The sequence below is a fragment of the Salvelinus namaycush genome, chromosome 5 (genome assembly GCF_016432855.1).
Source record: "Salvelinus namaycush isolate Seneca chromosome 5, SaNama_1.0, whole genome shotgun sequence".
Classification (NCBI taxonomy): domain Eukaryota; kingdom Metazoa; phylum Chordata; class Actinopteri; order Salmoniformes; family Salmonidae; genus Salvelinus; species Salvelinus namaycush.
In genome coordinates this window covers 16212064-16235705 of record NC_052311.1, presented here as the reverse complement: position 1 = coordinate 16235705, position 23642 = coordinate 16212064, and the positions used below count along the sequence as shown (strand labels likewise).

The 23642-nt window shown below is 44.4% G+C and overlaps 1 protein-coding gene across 5 annotated transcripts in view; it reads right to left on the bottom strand.

The window, feature by feature from the left end:
• Positions 1 to 608: 608 nt before the first annotated feature.
• The window catches only part of diaph2 (diaphanous-related formin 2), a 700846-nt gene continuing 677812 nt past the window's right edge, over positions 609 to 23642 (bottom strand). For all 5 annotated transcript variants that reach the window (XM_038993651.1, XM_038993650.1, XM_038993653.1 and 2 more), the window contains one exon: positions 609 to 1611. In XM_038993651.1, the coding sequence (XP_038849579.1) occupies positions 1547 to 1611 (65 nt within the window). In that variant the 3' untranslated portion in view covers positions 609 to 1546. The remainder of the gene's footprint in view (positions 1612 to 23642) is intronic.

The window sequence follows — 23642 nt, the reverse complement described above, 5'->3', positions numbered from 1 at the left end:
AAGCCTGTACAGAATAAAAATATTCCAAAACATGCATCCTGTTTGCAATAAGGCACTAAATTAAAACTGCAAAACATATGGCAAAGAAATGAACTTTATGTCCTGAATAGAAAGCATTATGTTTGGAGCAAATCCAACACATCACATCACTATGTATCACTCTTCATATTTTCAAGCATGGTGGTGGCTGCATCATGTTATGGGTATGCTTGGCAAGGACTAAGGCAGTGTTTCCCAACCCTGGTCCTCCAGTACCCCCAACAGTACACATTTTATTGTAACCCTGGACAAGCACACCTGATTCAACTCGTCAACTGCACTGATTATTGTATTTTTTTATTTAAATTGATAACATGGCTCAAATCTATCCAAACCTCTACACATGAGTTATCTGTGCTCAGTTATCTGAGTGGCCTAGTTACAGTTTTGACTTAAATCAGCTTGAAAATGTATGGCAAGACTTGAAAATGGCTGTCTAGCAATGATCAACAACCAACATGACAGAGCTTAAATAATTGTTTTGAGAATGATGTGCAAATATTGTACAATCCAGGTGTGCAAAGCTCTTAGAGACTTACCCAGAAAGACTCAGTTGTAATCGATGCCAAAGGTGTAACATGTATTGACTCAGGGGTGTGAATACTTATGTAAATTAGATATCTGTATTTCATTTTCAATACATTTGCAAAACTATCTAAAAACATGTTTAGTACCCTAAGGCGTTTGACATCTCAGGGAGAAAAACAAAAAACAATTAATACGATGCTTTCTCTACCACAACATATGGAGAATACAGTCATATACTCTAAAGATCACTTATGCATATTTACAGTTCTGTATCCTTGTTGTGAGACATATTATGCATAATATTATCTGATTAATTTGGGGGAAAATACTCTTTCACAAATAAAGGGGTTCACACCTGTGGCCACAGTTAATTGCTGGATGTGTTGAATAAAAGCAGAATAGAGAAAGAAAGCTTTGTTAGATGTGGTTAGTCAGGGTACACTAGAGGTCAGTCCTCACTGGAGAGATGTCTGTTCTCTAGTTACATCCCTACTCACGTTTCAGAATTCAAGCAAAACTGCATCCAATCGGAAGTACATGACCAGAGTTGAAAGGACAGGTGTGGCAGTTTTTAGGAGGGTTGGGTTGTCTGACAGTTAATGTGAAGTTCTGTGAGCCTATATGACAATTTGAGCAAACAAGTATCCCCCCCCCCCAAAAAAAAACAACCAAAGCTTTAGACAGTCACGTACAGGCAAAGCCATGACAAAGTAGACAATAAATATGTAAGGCAGTCAGACCAACAGTATGTCTATTGAATATCCTGTGTGATGATGTCCTGTTCTTGTTTTCCCAGTTACTCTTAGGCTCATAATGGGCCTTTTGTTTTCTTCAAGACCTGGCAGAGTGTGTGTGGTGTGTGGTGGGTGTGTATGTGCGTGCCACGCAGCTGGGGTCCATCCCTCCTACTAGACGTCCTCAGATTCTCCTCGCAGGCCTCTTTGGCACTTATCTAACGTCTTCTGGTAGGCGCGGGCCATCATCGAGCCTGGGGGTTTCCATTGTGGCGCGACCGAGACCTTTCCAGGACCGCGCGGCGGGTGTCTGAAGAGAGAGAGACAGAAAATAAGAAAGAGCGAGATGGAGATGAGAGAGAGAGAGCGAGAGAGGGAAAAAAAGAGAACAGGAAAGTGTTGTTAGAGTCATAGTAACACAAAGAGGGTGTGAGGGGTAGGAGAGGAGGAGGGAGAGAAACATCAATAACAGACCCAAGCTGATTAAGAAGAGAGCAGCACGGTGGAGGGGAAGAGACAAGAGGGGCCTGGAGTGGCGGTGCTTGCGTCTAGTGTCATAGTAACTGCCAAGGAAGAGCACAAACACAGCACACAACATACAGAGAGAGTGAGCAGGGGAGAGAGAGAGAGAGAGTGAGAGTGTGAGTGAGCAGGGGAGATGAAGAGATCAGAATTACCATAATTAGGCAGATAGCCCGCTAATTATCAAAATCCAGAAACGAGCTGTTCAATTCTACAACCACCTAAAAGGAAGCAATTCCCAATCCTTCCATAACAAAGCAATCCCCTACAGTGAGAGGAACCTGGAGAAGAGTCCCCTAAGCAAGCTGGCCCTGGGGCTCTGTAGAATAAACAGACCCCACAGAGGCCCAGGACAGCAACACAATAAGACCCAACCAAATCATGAGATAACAAAAAGATAATTACTTGACACATTGGAAAGAATTAACAAAAAAACTGAGCAAACTAGAATGCTGTTTCACCCTAAACTGAGAGTAGACAGTGGCAGAATACCTGACCCAAAATTAAGAATAATTTTCAGAATACCTGACTGACCCAAAATTAAGGAAAGTTTTGAATATGTACAGACTGAGCATAGCCTTGCTATTGAGAGAGGCCGCCGTAGGCAGACCTGGCTCTCAAGAGAAGACAGGCTATGTGCACACTAGCCACAAAATGAGGTGGAAACTGTGCTGCACTTCCTAACCTCCTGCCAAATGTATGACCATATTAGACACACATATTTCCCTCAGATTACACAGAGGCACAAAGAATTCAAAAACAAATCCAATTTTGATAAACTCCCATATCTATTGGGTGAAATACCACAGTGTGCAATCACAGCAGCATTATTTGTGACCTGTTGTCACAAGAAAAGGGCAACCAGTGAAGAACAAACACCATTGTAAATACAACCCATATTCATGTTTATTTATTTTGCATTTGTACTTTAACTATTTGCACATCGTTACAACACTGTATATAGACATAATAAAAAAATTGAAATGTCTCTATTCCATTGGAACTTATGTGAGTGTTACGTTTACTGTTCATTTTATATTGTTTCACTTATCTTGCTTCACTTGCTTTGGCAATGTAAACATATGTTTCTAATGCCAATAAAGCCCTTTGAATTAAATTGAGAGAGAAGGAGTGAGCAGGGGAGAGAGAGAGAGAGAGGGAGGGAGAGAGAGTGAGTGAGCAGGGGAGAGAGAGAGCGAGAGAGAGTGAGTGAGCAGGGGAGAGAGAGAGAGTGCGAGAGATCGAGAGAGTGCGAGTGAGCATGGGAGAGGGAGAGAGATTTTTTTATTGAATTTTATTGTTTATTTCACTTTTGTTTATTATCTATTTCACTTGCTTTGGCAATGTAAACATATGTTTTCCATGCCAATAAAGCCCTTAAGTCGAATTGCAATTGAATTGAGAGAGAGAGAGAGTGCAAGTGAGCAGAGGAGAGGGAGGGAGCGAGTGAGCTGGGGAGAGCGAGAGAGGAGGGGAGAGAGAGAGAGAGAGAGAGAGAGAGAGAGAGAGAGCAGGGGAGAGGGAGAGAGAGCGAGAGAGAGAGTGAGAAGGGGATAGGGAGATAGTAAGTAGGGGAGAGGAAGAGAGAGTGCGAGTGAGCAGGAGAGAGAGATAGAGAGTGAGTTAGCAGGAGAGAGAGATAGAGAGTGAGTTAGCAGGAGAGAGATAGAGAGCGAGTGAGCAGCGGACACAGAGCGAGCGAGAGAGAGTGAGTGAGCAGGAGAGAGAGAGGGATAGCGATAGAGCAGGGGAGAGAGAGAGAGCGAGCGAGCAGGGGAGACAGAGAGAGAGCGAGAGAGTGAGCAGGGGAGAGAGTGAGGGAGTGAGCAGGGGAGAGAGAGAGAGGGATAGCGATAGAGCAGGGGAGAGAGAGAGAGCGAGCGAGCAGGGGAGACGGAGAGAGAGCGAGCGAGCAGGGGAGACGGAGAGAGAGCGAGCGAGCAGGGGAGACAGCGAGAGAGAGAGAGGTGGTTTCCTTTGGTTAGTTTCAGACAGGCATGATGAGGTGCGTTGTTGCTAATTTCTATTAAGTCTTCCAATATTTCCGTAAGAGGTTTCACTCCGGCTGCTCCTGTGAGCCAACCAGTTAGAACACTTTGGGTAGGCTGCATCGGCCCACTCTCACCTCTCCATAATAGAGTTATACAAACACCCCCTCCCTCCAGAAGGCCAACTGTGGCTGCCCATGGCTACTCATGGCACCGGCCCCGCTATGCAAGGTGGCAGGTGGGTTGGGCGGCACTGGATGGCCAGGAAGCGAGGTATCCACGGAAACAAGGTAGCTAGCTACGCCCACACGAGCCTCCCCTGGCGGTCTCCAAATCTGGCGCCGCCATGCTGCCATGGTGGTGCCCATTACTCAGTGCCAGCTGTGGGGTGCCAGGCGTCCCGGGCTGGGCGTTGTTTAATGGCGCCGGCTCCATCCATCACGTCAGGTAATGAGCTAAGAGTGATTGTGACGGCGGCGGTGTGCATATGTCTCCACCACCAGGATTCCCAACAGACGCCTCAGATGGAGGGAGAACATGCAGATGGTGCACAGGAGGAGAGGGGGGGGAGAAGGATGGAGGAGAGAGAGCTGTGGGGGGGTAACAGAAAGGGAGAGAGTAAAAGAGAGAGAAAGAGAGAGAGGGAGAGGGAGAGAAAGAAATCAAAGCAGATATAAAAAAAGAGAGTTAGGAACCTAGAGATAGAAAGAGAGAGCAAGCGAGAGAGAGATAGAAAGAGAGAGCAAGCGAGAGAGAGATAGAGAGAGAGAGCAAGCGAGAGAGAGATAGAGAGAGAGATAGAGAGAGAGAGCAAGCGAGAGAGAGATAGAGAGAGAGAGCAAGCGAGACAGAGATAGAGAGAGAGCAAGCGAGAGAGAGATAGAAAGAGAGAGCAAGCGAGAGAGAGATAGAAAGAGAGAGCAAGCGAGAGAGAGATAGAAAGAGAGAGCAAGCGAGAGAGAGATAGAGAGAGAGAGCAAGCGAGAGAGAGATAGAGAGAGAGCAAGTGAGAGAGAGATAGAGAGAGAGAGCAAGCGAGAGAGAGATAGATAGAAAGAGAGAGCAAGCGAGAGATAGAGAGAGAGAGCAAGCGAGAGAGAGATATAGAGAGAGAGCAAGCGAGAGAGAGATAGAAAGAGAGAGCAAAAGAGGCAGAGAAATCCAGAGAGATATACTGTATATGCATGGAAAGCGAGAGATGTGCTATATGCTTCTTGTTGCATTGAGTTGGTGAAAGTTACAGCCTGTGACCTTCTGACCTTGGCATGCTCCGTATTGCAGAGAACATCTGAGCGACATTCCTCAATCACCCTCTCTTTCATCCATTCCATCTTCAAAAACGCTTCCAAGGGTTTCAACGTGCCTGAGGGGCAAGCTCAAACTCCTTTCGCAGGCGCCAAATGTTCCACGCAAACCACCACCAATGTTAAAAAAATCGAATAACACGGGAGACCAAGGAAGAACTTTTAAAAAATCACGAAAACCTCCATGTCCGATTTCTCGCCTTTGCCATTTGCAATTCCAATCAAGGTGACCTCATTTCGGGGCGAGCACTTTAACATTGAGCCCATCAGAACAGCAGTGCTTGGAGAATACAGTTCTCCTCCCTTTAATACTGGGGTCAGAATTGACTGTATCTATTACCAGACGTGGGAGGGAGAAGAGGAGGAGGAGAGAGGAGAGATGAAAGACAAAAGGGAGAGGGACTGGGCATGGCCAAGAGATGAAGAGGAGGATGGAGCGAGAAAAAACAAACACTTCAACACTTCCAGGAAATTATTTTCGTCTTCGGTTTGGAATTGCTTTGAAGATTTGAAGTTATACATTATGTGCTAAAGACTAGAAGATGTTCTTGAACCTGTTCGGTGCGGCAAACAACCGGCCATTGTGTGAGGAAGGTTGACATTGGAAATGCACAAGCATGAAGAGACTTGAACATCTTCTTGAACTTGTTCATTGCAGTGAAGAACCAGCCACTGCATGTAGAAGGTGGCAATTGGAAATGGTTCAAACCATCACCGCAAGTTGAATGCCAACGACTGTTCTAAGGTCGTCATAACGAGACACAAAACATCTTCAAGAGAATCAAACATCTTAAAATGATTTGGTGCATTGCTTGCAAGCCATTGAGTGCAGAAATGAAAATAAAAAATTCAAACCATTACCAGAAAAGATTGCCTTTTCATTCAGGAGACCACACAACAGTTTTAAAATAACATGGGTAATTGCATCAAGCCTATTGTTAAAGGTATGGGGAAGCTTTTACTTGGCGAGAGAAGGGAAGAAAAAAAAGTGGGCAGTAAAATCAAATGCATCTCCCCTTGGAGGATACCTCAGAGTGGAACCATCTCCCCTTGGAGGATACCTCAGAGTGGAACCATCTCCCCTTGGAGGATACCTCAGAGTGGAACCATCTCCCCTTGGAGGATACCTCAGAGTGGAACCACCCCCCCTCGGAGGATATCACAGAGTGGAACCATTTTCTTCTCAATAGCCTTTCCAGTTCACATCGTCCGGTATAAAACCCTTCCAGTTCGCATCGTCAGGTATAAAACCCCTCCAGTTCGCATCGTCCGGTATAAAACCCTTCCAGTTCGCGTTGTCAGGTATAAAACCCCTCCAGTTCGTATTGTCAGGTATAAAACGCCTCCAGTTCGCATCGTCCGGTATAAAACCCTTCCAGTTCACATCGTCAGGTATAAAACCCCTCCAGTTCACGTTGTCAGGTATAAAACCCCTCCAGTTCACGTTGTCAGGTACAAAACCCTTCCAGTTCGCATCGTCAGGTATAAAACCCCTCCAGTTCGCATTGTCAGGTATAAAACCCTTCCCGTTCGCATCGTCAGGTATAAAACCCTTCCAGTTCGCATCGTCAGGTATAAAACCCCTCCAGTTCGCATTGTCAGGTATAAAACCATTCCAGTTCGCATCGTCAGGTATAAAACCCCTCCAGTTCGCATCGTCAGGTATAAAACCCTTCCAGTTCACATCGTCAGGTATAAAACCCTTCCAGTTCGCATCGTCAGGTATAAAACCCTTCCAGTTCGCATCGTCAGGTATAAAACCCTTCCAGTTCCCATCGTCAGGTATAAAACCCCTGCAGTTCGTATCGTCAGGTATAAAACCCTTCCAGTTCGCATCGTCAGGTATAAAACCCCTCCAGTTCGTATTGTCAGGTATAAAACCCCTCCAGTTCGCATTGTCAGGTATAAAACCCTTCCAGTTCGCATCGTCAGGTATAAAACCCTTCCAGTTCGCATCATCAGGTATAAAACCCTTCCAGTTCGCATCGTCAGGTATAAAACCCCTCCAGTTCACATCGTCAGGTATAAAACCCCTCCAGTTCGCATCGTCAGGTATAAAACCCTTCCAGTTCGCATCATCAGGTATAAACGCCCATCTTTCTTCCCCACATCAATCTAGCGACAACAACTGCACAAACAGTGGCCACACTTACCCAACACCCATAGACACACACACTATACAAGGACAACCACACATCAGACAACTACAAGGGTATTTCTGTCTTCTGGTTTTGATGGCTTCCTTTACCTGCTTCTCCCGGAGGCGACATCTTTCAGTTAGTGAAGACGCAGAAGCACAAGAGAAGGAGAAAGGAGGAATTGACAAAAGAAGAACAGCATTCCTGGTTACAGTGGGGACTTGTCTAGCTCTCACAGAACTTAATTAAATGCAAATGACTGGCATTGTTTCTCGAGTGGTAAAGCAGCGCACCAAGGGGCATGGGTAAAGAGTGACGTACACATCACACAACACACACACACACACTCTAAGGGGTGTATCACAATGATCCATGCCACAGGGAGACAGCGTCTATAAGCAAAGGGTAATACGAAGTGAAGATGCCAACATGACTAAACAGTCTAACCAACCACGCGCGCGCGCACACACACACACACACACACACACACACACACAGCTCTCGTCTGATTGGCTGAAAGGCGTGCTGAGAAAATGCCATTTCATGTTGTGATGGAGTGATAGGGGAGCTCCCGCATCTCTGGTGCGTTCCCTCCAAAAGAGATTAAAACCCATAATGGGTTTTGTGTTACTGTCATCTTTTACTAATTACACAGAATTACATCATCAGCGGGGCCTGTGATCTGAACGCTGAGGGAAAGCCTGTCAGTCATCTATCAAAGCCTTCCCAGTAAGATCTTCCAGGGATCCCTATAAACAGGAAGACGATTCCGGATGATGAATGTTAAAGTTCATTACCATCTGGGATAGCCAAGGTTTGGGACAACTACAAAACTACAAAGTTCGTATCCATCAGGGTTAAGAAAACAGTGGTTAAGGTAAACATAATCACCATCCTTCTCTTAGGATGAGAAAACATACACAGAAGACCGGGCCTAGGTTCTTTTTCTTCTGGATTGTGATTGAGTAGGGTTTTTCTGCATTCTGAATCCTTACTCAAATTATTTGTTGACGCACAAGTGCACGCGTCCCCATACACACTACCCCCCCCCCCACCCCAAAACACACACACAATACTTTATATTTCAATGAGACAAAAGCAATAAGGGGTAATTAAATATTTTCTGTGCCACATGTCAACACCCAGTGTTTACTCCCAGTTCTCTGAGAGTTAGGCTCCCCGCTTCTGCTTCTACAAGAGTATGTGGACACCCCTTCAAATTAGTAGATTCGGCTATTTCAGCCACACCCGTTGTTGACAGGTCTATAAAATAGAGCACACAGCCGTGTAATCTCCATAGACGAATATTGGTAGTAGAGTGGCCTTACTGAAGAGCTCAGTGACTTTCAACGTGGCACCGTCATAGGATGCCACCTTTCCAACAAATCAGTTAGTAAAATTTCTGCCCTGCTAGAGCTGCCCCTGTCATCTCTAAGTGCTGTTATTGTGAAGTGTCAATATTTAGGAGCAACAACGGTTCTGTGGTAGGCCACACAAGGTCACAGAATGGGACCGCCGAGTGCTGAAGTGCGAAGCGTGTAAAAATCTTCTGTCCTCGGTTGGAACCCTCACTACAGAGTTCCAAACTGCCTCTGGAAGCCATGTCAGCACAATAACTGTTCATTGGGAGCTTCATTAAATGGGTTTCCATTGCCGAGCAGCTGCACACAAGCCTAAGATCACCATGTGCAATGCCAAGCGTCGGCTGGAGTGATGTAAAGTTCGCCGCCATTGGACTCTGGAGCAGTGGAAACGCGTTCTCTGGAGTGATGAATCATGCTTCACCTTCTGGCAGTCCGACGGACAATTCTGGGTGGAAAATGCTACCTGCCCCAATGCATAGTGCCAACAGTAAAGTTTGGTGGAGGAGGAATAATGGTCTGGGGCTGTTTTTCATGGTTCTGGCTAGGCCCCTTAGTTCCAGTGAAGGGAAATCTTAATGCTATAGTATACAATGACATTCTAGATGATTCTGTGCTTCCAACTTTGTGGCAACAGTTTGGGGAAGGCCCTTTCCTGATTCAGCATGACAATACCCCCATGCACAAAGAGTGGTCCATACAGAAATGGTTTGTCAAGATCGGTGTGGAAGAAATTAACTAGCCTGTACAGAGCCCTGACCTCATCCCCATCGAACACCTTTGGGATGAATTGGAACACCGAATGCGAGCCAGGCCTAATCCCCCAACATCAGTGCCCGACCTCACTAAGGCTCTTGCGGCTGAATGGAAGCAAGTCCCTGCCACAATGTTCCAACATCTATTGGAAAGCCTTCCCCTCAAGAGTAGAGGCTGTTATAGCAGCAAAGGAGGGACCAACTACATATTAATGCCCATGGTTGGGGAATGAGATTTTTGACTAACAGGTGTCCACATACTTTTGGCCATGTAGTGTAACTCTCCCTCAAATCTTCTCCCTCGTCTCACCCAGGGCTGATGGCTGCAGAGTAATGGAGCTCCCAGAAACACCACAAACAAGATATATAAATGGGATGCAGGGGGGAGAACAGCTATTTCTTTGGCTTTCACTTATAGGGTTGCAGGACCAAAAGTACAGTTTACACCACAACAGAGGCTCTTTCAAAGGTAAGATCATTTTTTGGGGATGTGGAAAAACTGGAATCCGACTGAAGGGTAATTTAAGTTTTGGAGGAGTGGAGGGTGGAAAGCTGGAGAGAAAGCGGGTGAGAGAGAAAAGAGAGGGGGAGAAGGAGGGAGAGAGGAGAGAGAAAGGGGAAAAGGAAAGTGGAAGAGGGGGAGGAGTGGAGGGATGGAGGTCAAAATAACATGGGCAGACTGTGACCCTTTGAAATCTGATCTCAGATCAGTCTTTAGGTGACCTATCAGTTGCAGCTGAAATGCATAGTCTACAACACAGACTTAATTTAGGAGGTTTAGGGGATTACTAGGAGCAACCTCCTGCATGACTTTACATTTAGGAGGTTTAAGGGATTACTAGGAGCAGCCTCCTGCATGACTTTACATTTAGGAGGTTTAGAGGATTACTAGGAGCAACCTCCTGTATGACTTTACATTTAGGAGGTTTAAGGGATTACCATGAGCAACCTCCTGCATGACTTTACATTTAGGAAGATTAGGGTATTACTAAGAGCAATCTCCTGCATGACTTTACATTTAGGAGGTTTAGGGGATTACTAGGAGCAACCTCCTGTATGACTTTACATTTAGGAGGTTTAGGGGATTACTAGGAGCAGCCTCCTGCATGACTTTACATTTAGGAGGTTTAGGGGATTACTAGGAGCAACCTCCTGCATGACTTTACATTTGTCTGATCAGCTTCTGTTATAGGTATACATTCATTAGCTGCGTGACAGCGTCTGAGAAAATACAGAAGATTGACAGACGTGGATGGACGCACAGAATTTGAACTGTGTAACAAATATAACATTGTCATACACCGTCAGAGTTGCATTGATTTACGTAAACTCCCTCTGTACATGGCTATCTATTTCCTAACACTAACTCAACAAACAGCTAGAGCTCACTCAAAGCTTGTTTTATTGACACAGCATTTCATTGTTCGAAGGATGTCATGTAAGGCAATGTCTCATGTCTGGTATTTGGTGAACAAGGCTTTTGAACAAGACCTTTGGTCTTAAGTAATGTCAGTTAAATGAGCATACGGGGCGTCAGGAGATTTGAAGAGATTTGAGTGGTGGATGTGTGTGCGGTATGTGTGTGTGTGTGTGTGTTCTTCACATGGCCCGCATCAGACGGAAGAAGGGATCAGAGTGACGTGACAGAAGAAACACAGACAACGGTCCTGGATAAACATGCTGAGGCAAGATGCTGAAATTCTCCCCACTCTCCAGTTCTCTCTCTCTCTTTTTCAGTTATTTTTCTCTCTCACTCACTTTCTCCCCATCTCCCCCTCTCTCTCTCTCTCTCCGACTGATGCGAGTCATCAGGGACCTGGATGGAGCTAATCTTTGCTCGTCTCTCTCATGTCCGTTTCGTAGATTTCAATCACGCACTGGGTCGTCTGTGATATAGCACGCTGCTCGCCGCACACACACTGATGAATGACCCAGATACTCAATACAACCTATTCTCTCTCCCAACCCCAACTGCCCCTCTCTCACAAATCTACCTTAAGGACTGCATTAAAGTACTGACCGGCCGGGCCCTTTAGCCCCTTATTTGAAAAGATGCAGCATCTTAACTCATTTTGCTACAGGCCTTGCTTTTTCCTTTGCCCACTGCTGTGCCGCTCCACTCCCCACTCACTCCTCACCCCACACTCCTCCATTGTCCGCTGCCCCCTCTCCCTCGTTCTCTCTCTCCCCTGCTCGCTGTGGCTGAAAGGGGAGTAGGGGCTGAGAGTAATGTCTCTTGACAGCTCGGCACACAATACGGCGCAGGAGAGCTGGAAATCACTACACGTGTCCATAAACAAATGCTTATTTTTAGAGGAAAGAAAGGGTACTAGTTTATCTCCTCAGCGGGACGGCCTTGACAGGTTTGTACCAGGGACAAACAGTAAGACGGGAAGAGAGATAAAAGCTGTGTGTGTGTGTCAATCTCAAAAGAAAAGTCCAAACTCCTTCCTCTGCAGCCTAGCTTGTGCTCTGTCCTCTATTTTTGATTGAAAACAACAAGCTTGACAGGCAGCTGGTACTTATGACCTCTCATTGGGCCATCTCACATTCAGAGATCCCTTCTGATATCTGGACTGTAGGTGATTTATTTAGCCACAGAACAATGCTTCCTGGCATTCTTCGGACCCGTCGAGGCAACACACAAACGCACCAAAAAGCAGAAAGATTAAAACGTTCTTGCAATCGATCAAGCGCCAGCGGCAACACTCCCATTCATGATCATCTTCTCAGTACTAGATTTCAGGAAGCAGGCTTCAAGAAAAAAAAATTCAACTGTGCATACACTCCTCAAATCGTTAGGGTGCCTTCTCAATGCATGTTTGAGATTCACCACTAGGCTAGCTGTCCGTATTGACAAAAGGCTAGCGTTGGGTTGGGGTATATAATGCTGTGGGGATGCTAATATGGACAGTGGGCCTTTGGGGGGGGGGGGGGGGGGGGGGGGGGGGTCATTAGCAGCCTGAGCCTGCAGCCGGGGGGCAATCTGGGTTTGGAGTCAGCAATGGACACAGATGGGGTCTGGGGCAGCTAGGGCCTTTTCCAGGACAGCAGGTAATCAATCCATCAGGCCCCGACACAGGGCTGCCCGAGGGGGACCATCGCTGATGCTCCAAGACTGATTGGGGGCTCGGCAGGAGGCCAGGGTGGGCATCGGGGCCCTAACTGCTCCAGTGAGAACAGAGCTGGGCCGAGCTCAACCACGAGCCAGTCCACTGACCTGGTTCAGCACAGCTCCGCTTGTCTCCGCCTCGCCACCGCTTGTCATCTGTACCCATGTGGTAAAGTAGCTGCGGCCAAAAACACACCTTTAACCATAACATATCATTCCATAATACCATAGGCCAACATCAATCAAAACACTTAGAGAAATGGCAGCATCGTTCCCCTTGGCGAAAAAAACACATCACTGTCTTCATTACCTAGAATCCCTCACCATCCAATTCAACCAAATGTCACCACAGAAATAGCTGTGAATTGCCTGTAATTATATGTGTGACCTGAATGCATGTATGTATGTAAGCAGGCAGAGAGGATAGCAGGGAGTGCGGAGGAGCCTAATTGCTGCAGACACTCTTGCTCCTGCTGGAGCCGCTTAAACAAGGGTCTAATTCTGAGGCCTGCAGAGCCGTAATACACCAGCCTGCAGGAGGAGAGCTAAGCCCGCAGCACTGCTTTGATTAATAGCTGAATCAGTAGACAGAGAGATAGTTAGACAAATTGATGCTAAGATATAGTTTGACAGACAGATGGGAGCGTAAATGGATGGTTTGGCAGAGTGATAAAGTAAATAGACTGATGGATCACCAAACAAATACAGGAACAAAATGCTGGGTTGTGGAAACAAAAGCCTCGGTGATGATGGGAACGCCAGAAATGCCGGGTTGTGGAAACAAAAGCCTCGGTGATGATGGGAACACCAGATAATGCCGGGTTGTGGAAACAAAAGCCTCGGCGATGATGGGAACACCAGATAATGCCGGGTTGTGGAAACAAAAACCTCTGCGATGATGGGAATGCCAGATAATGCCGGGTTGTGGAAACAAAAGCCTCGGTGATGATGGGAACGCCAGACAGAAAGATAAACACAGATAGATCATGTTGATACGAGGGTGGATTTTTGGGGGTTTGGTGGGGAGATCGATAGATTTTATATTCTATTTGTTTGCCCAAAACGAGAGTTGATTTAGCTATATACTTGTTCTGAGGGTGCCTGTTGTCCCCGCTCTGAATGTCATGGGGAGGGGTTCTATGTAGAAATCCATCCTTTTAAACCACACGGTGAGAGAGGACTGACACATATTCATACAAATCCACAACATGACGGTGGGGATTTGAGGGCCCACCCTTAAACTAGCGTAAATCACTGAGGGAGGTAACGACGCCATTACGATGTGCTAAACTTTGACCTTGGGAAGAGCGCTAAGGGCCGGGGGGTTGGTGGTAGGATGAGAGAGGGAGTGGAGTAAAATAATACAACCAGGGATGAATAGGAGGGTAAAGACACATAGGCTGTTTACGCACCTATTTGTTGAAGTATATAGTACTTACACACCTTATAGGCTCCATTTTAGCATCAGCATTCACATTACTCACCGCCCATGAACTCATTGTAATCACATTCATCGATCTTTTCCTTTACTATACATCCCTGAATAACACCAAACATGTCAATATAATAGTCCTACAGTACTGAGCTGATGTGACGCCTACTTTAAGACTCAAAACAAAATGGCCGCCCTGACAACTCAATGCCTCATTACCGTTGGATTCCGTTGATGACCTCAAAATGACAAGACAGGGGCATTGGAGGGTCTGAAAGGGGCCGTCTCCTACTCTGCTGTTCCATCAGGGACCTGCGGGGGACCAAGCGGGCACCGCGAGACAGCCCTGAGAAGTGTTGCAGGGCTTTTAATAGACAGCGGGGCCCAGAAAATCATGGCCTTTAGAGGTGCTGCATCTCTCACTGTCTGACAGCCTACAGGGGCTTTGGCTCCTACAATGACACCTTCAGAGTGCACTCTCAATGACACACACACACCAACACACACACACACAGGTGCATATCCACGGGCCTAGTGTTTAGAGAGTGACCCAGCAACCGGAGGGTTGCCAGTTCAAATCCAGGGTCCGATGGGAAGAATTTGGCGGGAAGTGTGCTGGCAACCAAATCCTAGATGCCATTACCTGCCATTGTGCCTGTGAGCAAGGCACTTAACCCCCCACAACAACAGCTCCCTGGGTGCCCAGTGTGGCAGCCCAGGGTGGCAGCCCAGGGTGGCAGCCCAGTGTGCCACCTCTCCAAAACCTCTATATGCATGTGTGTGTACTATATGTGTGTCTTTAGGAGGGGTTGGGCTAAAAGAGGAAGTCACATTTCAGTTGGACCTTGTGTGCAATTGACCAATAAAGTGATCTTATGCACAGATGAAGAGACAAAGACACACACACACATTCCCAAACCATGAGAAATAACACCTGATGAGTGGACTCTAAGCAGCCTATTGAGATTGTGAAAACAGACCAGTATTCACCTGAGAAAGGGATTATGGAAAGAAAGACGTGTTGCTGCCATAGTAAAAGATCACAATATACTTCTATAAAAGAACAACAACAGCATGCAGTAAATATCCACAGTGAAAAATAGGCAAAGAACAGCTATTTTGACCATTGTTCAGTAATATGGGTCTGGATATATGGAATCTAATGTGCCTCAGATACCCCGCAGGTACTGTACTCTGCACACCCAAACACTCAAGTCCCTTGTTTCTCATCACAAAACCTCAAACTATAAGTTTTCAAAAAGTCTACCCTGGGAAAGTTCTCCCCACAAGAAAATGTGCCCCCGGGCCCTTCTCAAACCTGGTTACTTTCATCAGGACCCTCTCCCATCCTCGCCTTATGGTGTTAAATATATTTTTTTAATGTGTTCCAGAGCACAAAAAGAGCCAAGACAAATCATGGCGGTGCAGTGAGGGTATAAAAGGAGCCTCTTTCCTCAACAACATCAGACCCATTTGGTGAAGAAGATGCCAAAGATGCTGTGTTTCGCGTGGCTTGGCATTAAAGACAGAGTGAGCTCTCTCTTCTCTCCACTCTAAATCATTAATCGGTTGGCGCTCCCGGATGTACACAAATCAACCTGGTATGGGCCGCACTTCACTCTTTCCCATGATGCTTTGTACTTAGGATGTGAAGTCCAGCACTTTGATTTATCTGATGCCCTCTCAGCTAAGGGAGGGGAGGCAAGTGAGGTGCCATGTTACTGCATCATACTCATTCTAAAGGGCCAAGGCGGAATGTGCAGTTCCCTCCTCAATACCCTGTAGGAAACTGATTCTCGAACAGTACAGAAAGAGATACGAAAGCCTATATCTAAATCACTGCAATCAACTGACAGAGAGTAAGAGTACTCCAGAGGAATCCATTCAATAGGACTCGATTTCCAAGCAAGGTTGTAGATGTTCAGTATGACTCGATGTCCAAGCAAGGCTGTAGATGTTCAGTATGACTGGATGTCTAAGTAAGGTTGTAGATGTTCAGTATGACTGGATGTTTAAGTAAGGTTGTAGATGTTCAGTATGACTGGATGTTTAAGTATGGTTGTAGATGTTCAGTATGCCTGGATGTCTAAGTAAGGTTGTAGATGTTCAGTATGACTGGATGTTTAAGTAAGGTTGTAGATGTTCAGTATGACTGGATGTCTAAGTAAGGTTGTAGATGTTCAGTATGACTGGATGTTTAAGTAAGGTGTAGATGTTCAGTATGACTGGATGTCTAAGTAAGGTTGTAGAGTTCAGTATGACTGGATGTTTAAGTAAGGTTGTAGATGTTCAGTATGACTGGATGTTTAAGTAAGGTTGTAGATGTTCAGTATGACTGGATGTTTAAGTAAGGTTGTAGATGTTCAGTATAACTGGATGTTTAAGTAAGGTTGTAGATGTTCAGTATGACTGGATGTTTAAGTAAGGTTGTAGATGTTCAGTATGACTGGATGTTTAAGTAAGGTTGTAGATGTTCAGTATGACTGGATGTCTAAGTAAGGTTGTAGATGTTCAGTATGACTGGATGTCTAAGTAAGGTTGTAGATGTTCAGTATGACTGGATGTTAAGCAAGGTTGTAGAGGTTCAGTATGACTGGATGTCTAAGTAAGGTTGTAGATGTTCAGTATGACTGGATGTCTAAGCAAGGTTGTAGAGGTTCAGTATGACTGGATGTTTAAGCAAGGTTGTAGATGTTCAGTATGACTCGATTTCCAAGCAAGGTTGTAGATGTTCAGTATGACTGGATGTCTAAGTAAGGTTGTAGATGTTCAGTATGACTGGATGTCTAAGCAAGGTTGTAGAGGTTCAGTATGACTGGATGTTTAAGCAAGGTTGTAGATGTTCAGTATGACTCGATTTCCAAGCAAGGTTGTAGATGTTCAGTATGACTCGATTTCCAAGCAAGGTTGTAGATGTTCAGTATGACTGGATGTCTAAGCAAGGTTGTAGAGGTTCAGTATAACTGGATGTTTAAGTAAGGTTGTAGATGTTCAGTATGACTGGATGTCTAAGTAAGGTTGTAGAGGTTCAGTATGACTGGATGTTTAAGCAAGGTTGTAGATGTTCAGTATGACTGGATGTCTAAGTAAGGTTGTAGATGTTCAGTATGACTGGATGTCTAAGTAAGGTTGTAGAGGTTCAGTATGACTGGATGTCTAAGTAAGGTTGTAGATGTTCAGTATGACTGGATGTCTAAGTAAGGTTGTAGATGTTCAGTATGACTGGATGTCTAAGCAAGGTTGTAGAGGTTCAGTATGACTGGATGTTTAAGTAAGGTTGTAGAGGTTCAGTATGACTGGATGTCTAAGTAAGGTTGTAGATGTTCAGTATGACTGAATGTTTATGGTTGTAGAGGTTCAGTATGACTGGATGTCTAAGTAAGGTTGTAGATGTTCAGTATGACTCGATTTCCAAGCAAGGTTGTAGATGTTCAGTATGACTGGATGTCTAAGTAAGGTTGTAGAGGTTCAGTATGACTGGATGTCTAAGCAAGGTTGTAGAGGTTCAGTATGACTGGATGTCTAAGTAAGGTTGTAGATGTTCAGTATAACTGGATGTTTAAGCAAGGTTGTAGATGTTCAGTATGACTCGATTTCCAAGCAAGGTTGTAGATGTTCAGTATGACTGGATGTCTAAGTAAGGTTGTAGAGGTTCAGTATGACTGGATGTTTAAGTAAGGTTGTAGATGTTCAGTATGACTGGATGTTTAAGTAAGGTTGTAGATGTTCAGTATGACTGGATGTTTAAGTATGGTTGTAGATGTTCAGTATGACTGGATGTTTATGGTTGTAGATGTTCAGTATGACTGGATGTCTAAGTAAGGTTGTAGATGTTCAGTATGACTGGATGTCTAAGTAAGGTTGTAGATGTTCAGTATGACTGGATGTTTAAGTAAGGTTGTAGATGTTCAGTGTGACTGGATGTCTAAGGTTGTAGATGTTCAGTATAACTGGATGTCTAAGTAAGGTTGTAGATGTTCAGTATAACTGGATGTTTAAGTAAGGTTGTAGATGTTCAGTATGACTGGATGTTTAAGGTTGTAGATGTTCAGTATGACTGGATTTTTAAGTAAGGTTGTAGATGTTCAGTATGACTGGATGTTTATGGTTGTAGATGGTCAGTATGACTGGATGTTTAAGTATGGTTGTAGATGTTCAGTATGACTGGATGTTTAAGTAAGGTTGTAGATGTTCAGTATGACTGGATGTTTAAGTATGGTTGTAGATGTTCAATATGACTGATGTTTATGGTTGTAGATGTTCAGTATGACTGGATGTTGAAGGTTGTAGATGTTCAGTATGACTGGATGTCTGAGTAAGGTTGTAGATGTTCAGTATGACTGGATGTTTAAGGTTGTAGATGTTCAGTATGACTGGATGTCTAAGTAAGGTTGTAGATGTTCAGTATGACTGGATGTCTAAGCAAGGTTGTAGATGTTCAGTATGACTGGATGTCTAAGCAAGGTTGTAGAGGTTCAGTATGACTGGATGTCTAAGTAAGGTTGTAGATGTTCAGTATGACTGAATGTTTATGGTTGTAGAGGTTCAGTATGACTGGATGTCTAAGTAAGGTTGTAGATGTTCAGTATGACTCGATTTCCAAGCAAGGTTGTAGATGTTCAGTATGACTGGATGTCTAAGTAAGGTTGTAGAGGTTCAGTATGACTGGATGTCTAAGCAAGGTTGTAGAGGTTCAGTATGACTGGATGTCTAAGTAAGGTTGTAGATGTTCAGTATGACTGGATGTCTAAGCAAGGTTGTAGATGTTCAGTATGACTGGAGTGCTAAGTAAGGTTGTAGAGGTTCAGTATGACTGGATGTTTAAGTAAGGTTGTAGAGGTTCAGTATGACTGGATGTCTAAGTAAGGTTGTAGATGTTCAGTATGACTCGATTTCCAAGCAAGGTTGTAGATGTTCAGTATGACTGGATGTCTAAGCAAGGTTGTAGAGGTTCAGTATAACTGGATGTTTAAGTAAGGTTGTAGATGTTCAGTATGACTGGATGTCTAAGCAAGGTTGTAGAGGTTCAGTATAACTGGATGTTTAAGCAAGGTTGTAGATGTTCAGTATGACTGGATGTTTAAGCAAGGTTGTAGATGTTCAGTATGACTCGATTTCCAAGCAAGGTTGTAGATGTTCAGTATGACTGGATGTCTAAGTAAGGTTGTAGAGGTTCAGTATGACTGGATGTTTAAGTAAGGTTGTAGATGTTCAGTATGACTGGATGTTTAAGTAAGGTTGTAGAGGTTCAGTATGACTGGATGTTAAGTAAGGTTGTAGAGGTTCCGTATAACTGATGTTTAAGTATGGTTGTAGATGTTCAGTATGACTGGATGTTATGGTTGTAGATGTTCAGTATGACTGGATGTTTAAGTATGGTTGTAGATGTTCAGTATGACTGGATGTCTAAGTAAGGTTGTATAGTTCAGTATGACTGGATGTCTAAGTAAGGTTGTAGATGTTCAGTATGACTGGATGTCTAAGTGAAGGTTGTAGATGTTCAGTATGACGGATGTTTAAGTAAGGTTGTAGATGTTCAGTGTGACTGGATGTCTAAGGTTGTAGATGTTCAGTATAACTGGATGTCTAAGTAGGTTGTAGATGTTCAGTATAACTGGATGTTTAAGTAAGGTTGTAGATGTTCAGTATGACTGGATGTTTAAGGTTGTAGATGTTCAGTATGACTGGATGTTTAAGTAAGGTTGTAGATGTTCAGTATAACTGGATGTTTAAGTAAGGCTGTAGATGTTCAGTATGACTGGATGTTTAAGTATGGTTGTAGATGTTCAGTATGACTGGATGTTTATGGTTGTAGATGTTCAGTATGACTGGATGTTGAAGGTTGTAGATGTTCAGTATGACTGGATGTCTGAGTAAGGTGTGTAGATGTTCAGTATGACTGGATGTTAAGGTTGTAGATGTTCAGTATGACTGGACATTTAAGTAAGGTTGTAGATGTTCAGTATAACTGGATGTCTAAGTAAGGTTGTAGATGTTCAATATGACTGGATGTTTATGGTTGTAGATGTTCAGTATGACTGGATGTTGAAGGTTGTAGATGTTCAGTATGACTGGATGTCTGAGTAAGGTTGTAGATGTTCAGTATGACTGGATGTTTAAGGTTGTAGATGTTCAGTATGACTGGACATTTAAGTAAGGTTGTAGATGTTCAGTATAACTGGATGTCTAAGTAAGGTTGTAGATGTTCAGTATGACTGGATGTTTAAGGTTGTAGATGTTCAGTATGACTGGATGTCTGAGTAAGGTTGTAGATGTTCAGTATGACTGGATGTTTAAGGTTGTAGATGTTCAGTATGACTGGATGTCTAAGTAAGGTTGTAGATGTTCAGTATGACTGGATGTCTAAGTAAGGCTGTAGATGTTCAGTATGACTGGATGTTAAGTAATGTTGTAGATGTTCAGTATGACTGGATGTCTGAGTAAGGTTGTAATGTTCAGTATGACTGGATGTTTAAGGTTGTAGATGTTCAGTATGACTGGATGTCTGAGTAAGGTTGTAGATGTTCAGTATGACTGGATGTTTAAGGTTGTAGATGTTCAGTATGACTGGATGTCTAAGTAAGGTTGTAGATGTTCAGTATGACTGGATGTTTAAGTAAGGTTGTAGATGTTCAGTATAACTGGATGTCTAAGTAAGGTTGTAGATGTTCAGTATGACTGGATGTCTAAGTAAGGTTGTAGATGTTCAGTATGACTGGATGTTTAAGGTTGTAGATGTTCAGTATAACTGGATGTTTAAGTAAGGTTGTAGATGTTCAGTATGACTGGATGTCTAAGTAAGGTTGTAGATGTTCAGTATGACTGGATGTTTAAGTAAAGTTGTAGATGTTCAGTATGACTGGATGTTTAAGGTTGTAGATGTTCAGTATGACTGGATTTTTAAGTAAGGTTGTAGATGTTCAGTATGACTGGATGTTTATGGTTGTAGATGTTCAGTATGACTGGATGTCTAAGTAAGGCTGTAGATGTTCAGTATGACTGGATGTTTATGGTTGTAGATGTTCAGTATGACTGGATGTCTAAGTAAGGTTGTAGATGTTCAGTATGACTGGATGTTTATGGTTGTAGATGTTCAGTATGACTGGATGTCTGAGTAAGGTTGTAGATGTTCAGTATGACTGGATGTTTATGGTTGTAGATGTTCAGTATGACTGGATGTCTAAGTAAGGCTGTAGATGTTCAGTATGACTGGATGTTTATGGTTGTAGGTGTTCAGTATGACTGGATGTCTAAGTAAGGCTGTAGATGTTCAGTATGACTGGATGTTTAAGTATGGTTGTAGATGTTCAGTATGACTGGATGTTTAAGTATGGTTGTAGATGTTCAGTATGACTGGATGTTTAAGGTTGTAGATGTTCAGTATGACTGGATGTTTAAGTATGGTTGTAGATGTTAGTATGACTGGATGTTAAGTAAGGTTGTAGATGTTCAGTATAACTGGATGTTTAAGTAAGGTTGTAGATGTTCAGTATGACTGGATGTTTAAGTAAAGTTGTAGATGTTCAGTATGACTGGATGTTTAAGGTTGTAGATGTTCAGTATGACTGGATGTTTAAGGTTGTAGATGTTCAGTATGACTGGATGTCTAAGTAAGGTTGTAGATGTCACAGTGGAAACAGTCTGCTCTGTTGCTTTTCACTGTGAGAGCTAAAATATGTAGGCTATGCATGCATCTTCCTTAATCACAGCTGCCACTTACTCTGTGTAGCACAGTTAGGGGTCCACCACTGACCTGGGATGTGTGTGGGTGTGTGTGTTTTAGGTTGTTTTCCACACGGAGCGCACCAACATGTCCCTCAAGACATCCCGGGCGACAATGGATCTTTGCGGGAATAAAAATTCATCACTTATTTATCATAAAGGAAGACGATTTTTCTGCAGAGGAGCCCACGAGAGATGGCATTCACATGCCAGCACCGGCGCCACTTTACCCGCAAGGTTTTCAATAAAACAAGCAAACAACACGATTCCAACACCTATAAATAAGTGATCGTTCCTGAATAAAGTGATGTACACAGGTCCTCTCGCCGAGGCTCCTCATCACTCTTTTATGGGGCTTTGCTTTGCCCCTTCGGAGGAGCGGAGGAGCAGGGGAACAAGGGAAACCGGTAACAAGGGAAACAGGGACGTGGTTGAAGGAGGTGGCTCCTGTTCCGGAACCCAATTTGGTGGCACAACATTGGTTAGGATCCCAATGTGTATTTTTAAGCATTTACGAGTGCAAACAGCAACACGGGAGGAGGCTGTCACCTTCCTCTCTGCCTCTCTCCTTTTTCTCTCTGCTTTTCTCTCTGTATCTTTCTCTCTCCATGACTCTTTCTCCCTGTATATCTGCATCACAATAACATGCCGTAAAAGCCCCACCCTCCGAGTTGTGTTTGTTTTTACTTCCCTGTTTCTCTTTCATTCAATCGGAGCGACAGGGTGTGCAGTAAGCGGTTTGAACATCTCAGTGGATGGCTCGCCAGATGCTTGGGCGTCTGTCATTGTTAACCAGTTTTTGATTAGGTTTATATGAGAAAAAGCCATGAAATATGAGAAAATTCTGAGAATATGAGACAGGATCAGTAGTGACCCATACATCTAGCTGTAACCTGGCTGTAACTTGGCTGTCACCAGGTTGTCACCTGGCTGTTACTTGGCTGTCACCTGGCGGTTACTTGGCTGTCACCTGGCTCTAACTTGGCTGTAACCTTGCTGTCACCAGGCTGTAATGTGGCTGTCACCTGGCCGTCACCTGGCTGTTACCTGGCTGTCACCTGGCGGTTACTTGGCTGTCACCTGGCTCTAACTTGGCTGTAACCTTGCTGTCACCAGGCTGTAATGTGGCTGTCACCTGGCCGTCACCTGGCTGTTACCTGGCTGTCTCCTGACTGTTACTTGTCTGTCACCTGGCTGTAACCTGGCTGTAACTTGGCTGTCACCAGGCTGTAACTTGGCTGTCACCAGGTTGTCACCTGGCTGTTACTTGGCTGTCACCTGGCAGTTACTTGGCTGTCACCTGGCTCTAACTTGGCTGTAACCTTGCTGTCACCAGGCTGTAACTTGGCTGTCACCAGGCTGTCACCTGGCTGTTACTTGGCTGTCACCTGGCGGTTACTTGGCTGTCACCTGGCTCTAACTTGGCTGTAACCTTGCTGTCACCAGGCTGTTACCTGGCTGTTACCTGGCTGTCTCCTGACTGTTACTTGTCTGTCACCTGGCTGTAACCTGGCTGTCATCAGGATGCAACTTGGCTGTCACCTGGCTGTCACCTGGCTTTCACCTGGCTGTTACCTGGCTGTCGCCTGGATGTTACCTGGCTGTCACCTGGCTGTCACCTGGCTGTCACCTGGCTGTCACCTGGCTGTCACCTTGCTACAACTTGGCTGTAACCTGGCTGTCAGAGTCCCTCCTGGTAGAAACACAAACATACAACCAGTAGTGAAAACGGATTCTCCAGTCCTATTAGAGAATCTCCAGTCCTATTAGAGAAGTTCCAGTAACACTAGAGAATCTCCAGCACTACTAGAGAATCTCCAGCATTATTAGAGAGTCTCTAGTACTATTAGAGAATATCCAGTACTATTAGAGAATCTCTAGTACTATTAGAGCATCTCCAGTAATAATAGAGCATCTCCAGTAATAATAGAGAATCTCCAGTACTATTAGAGAATCTCCAGGACTATTAGAGAATCTCCAGTCCTTTTAGAGAATCTCCAGTACTAT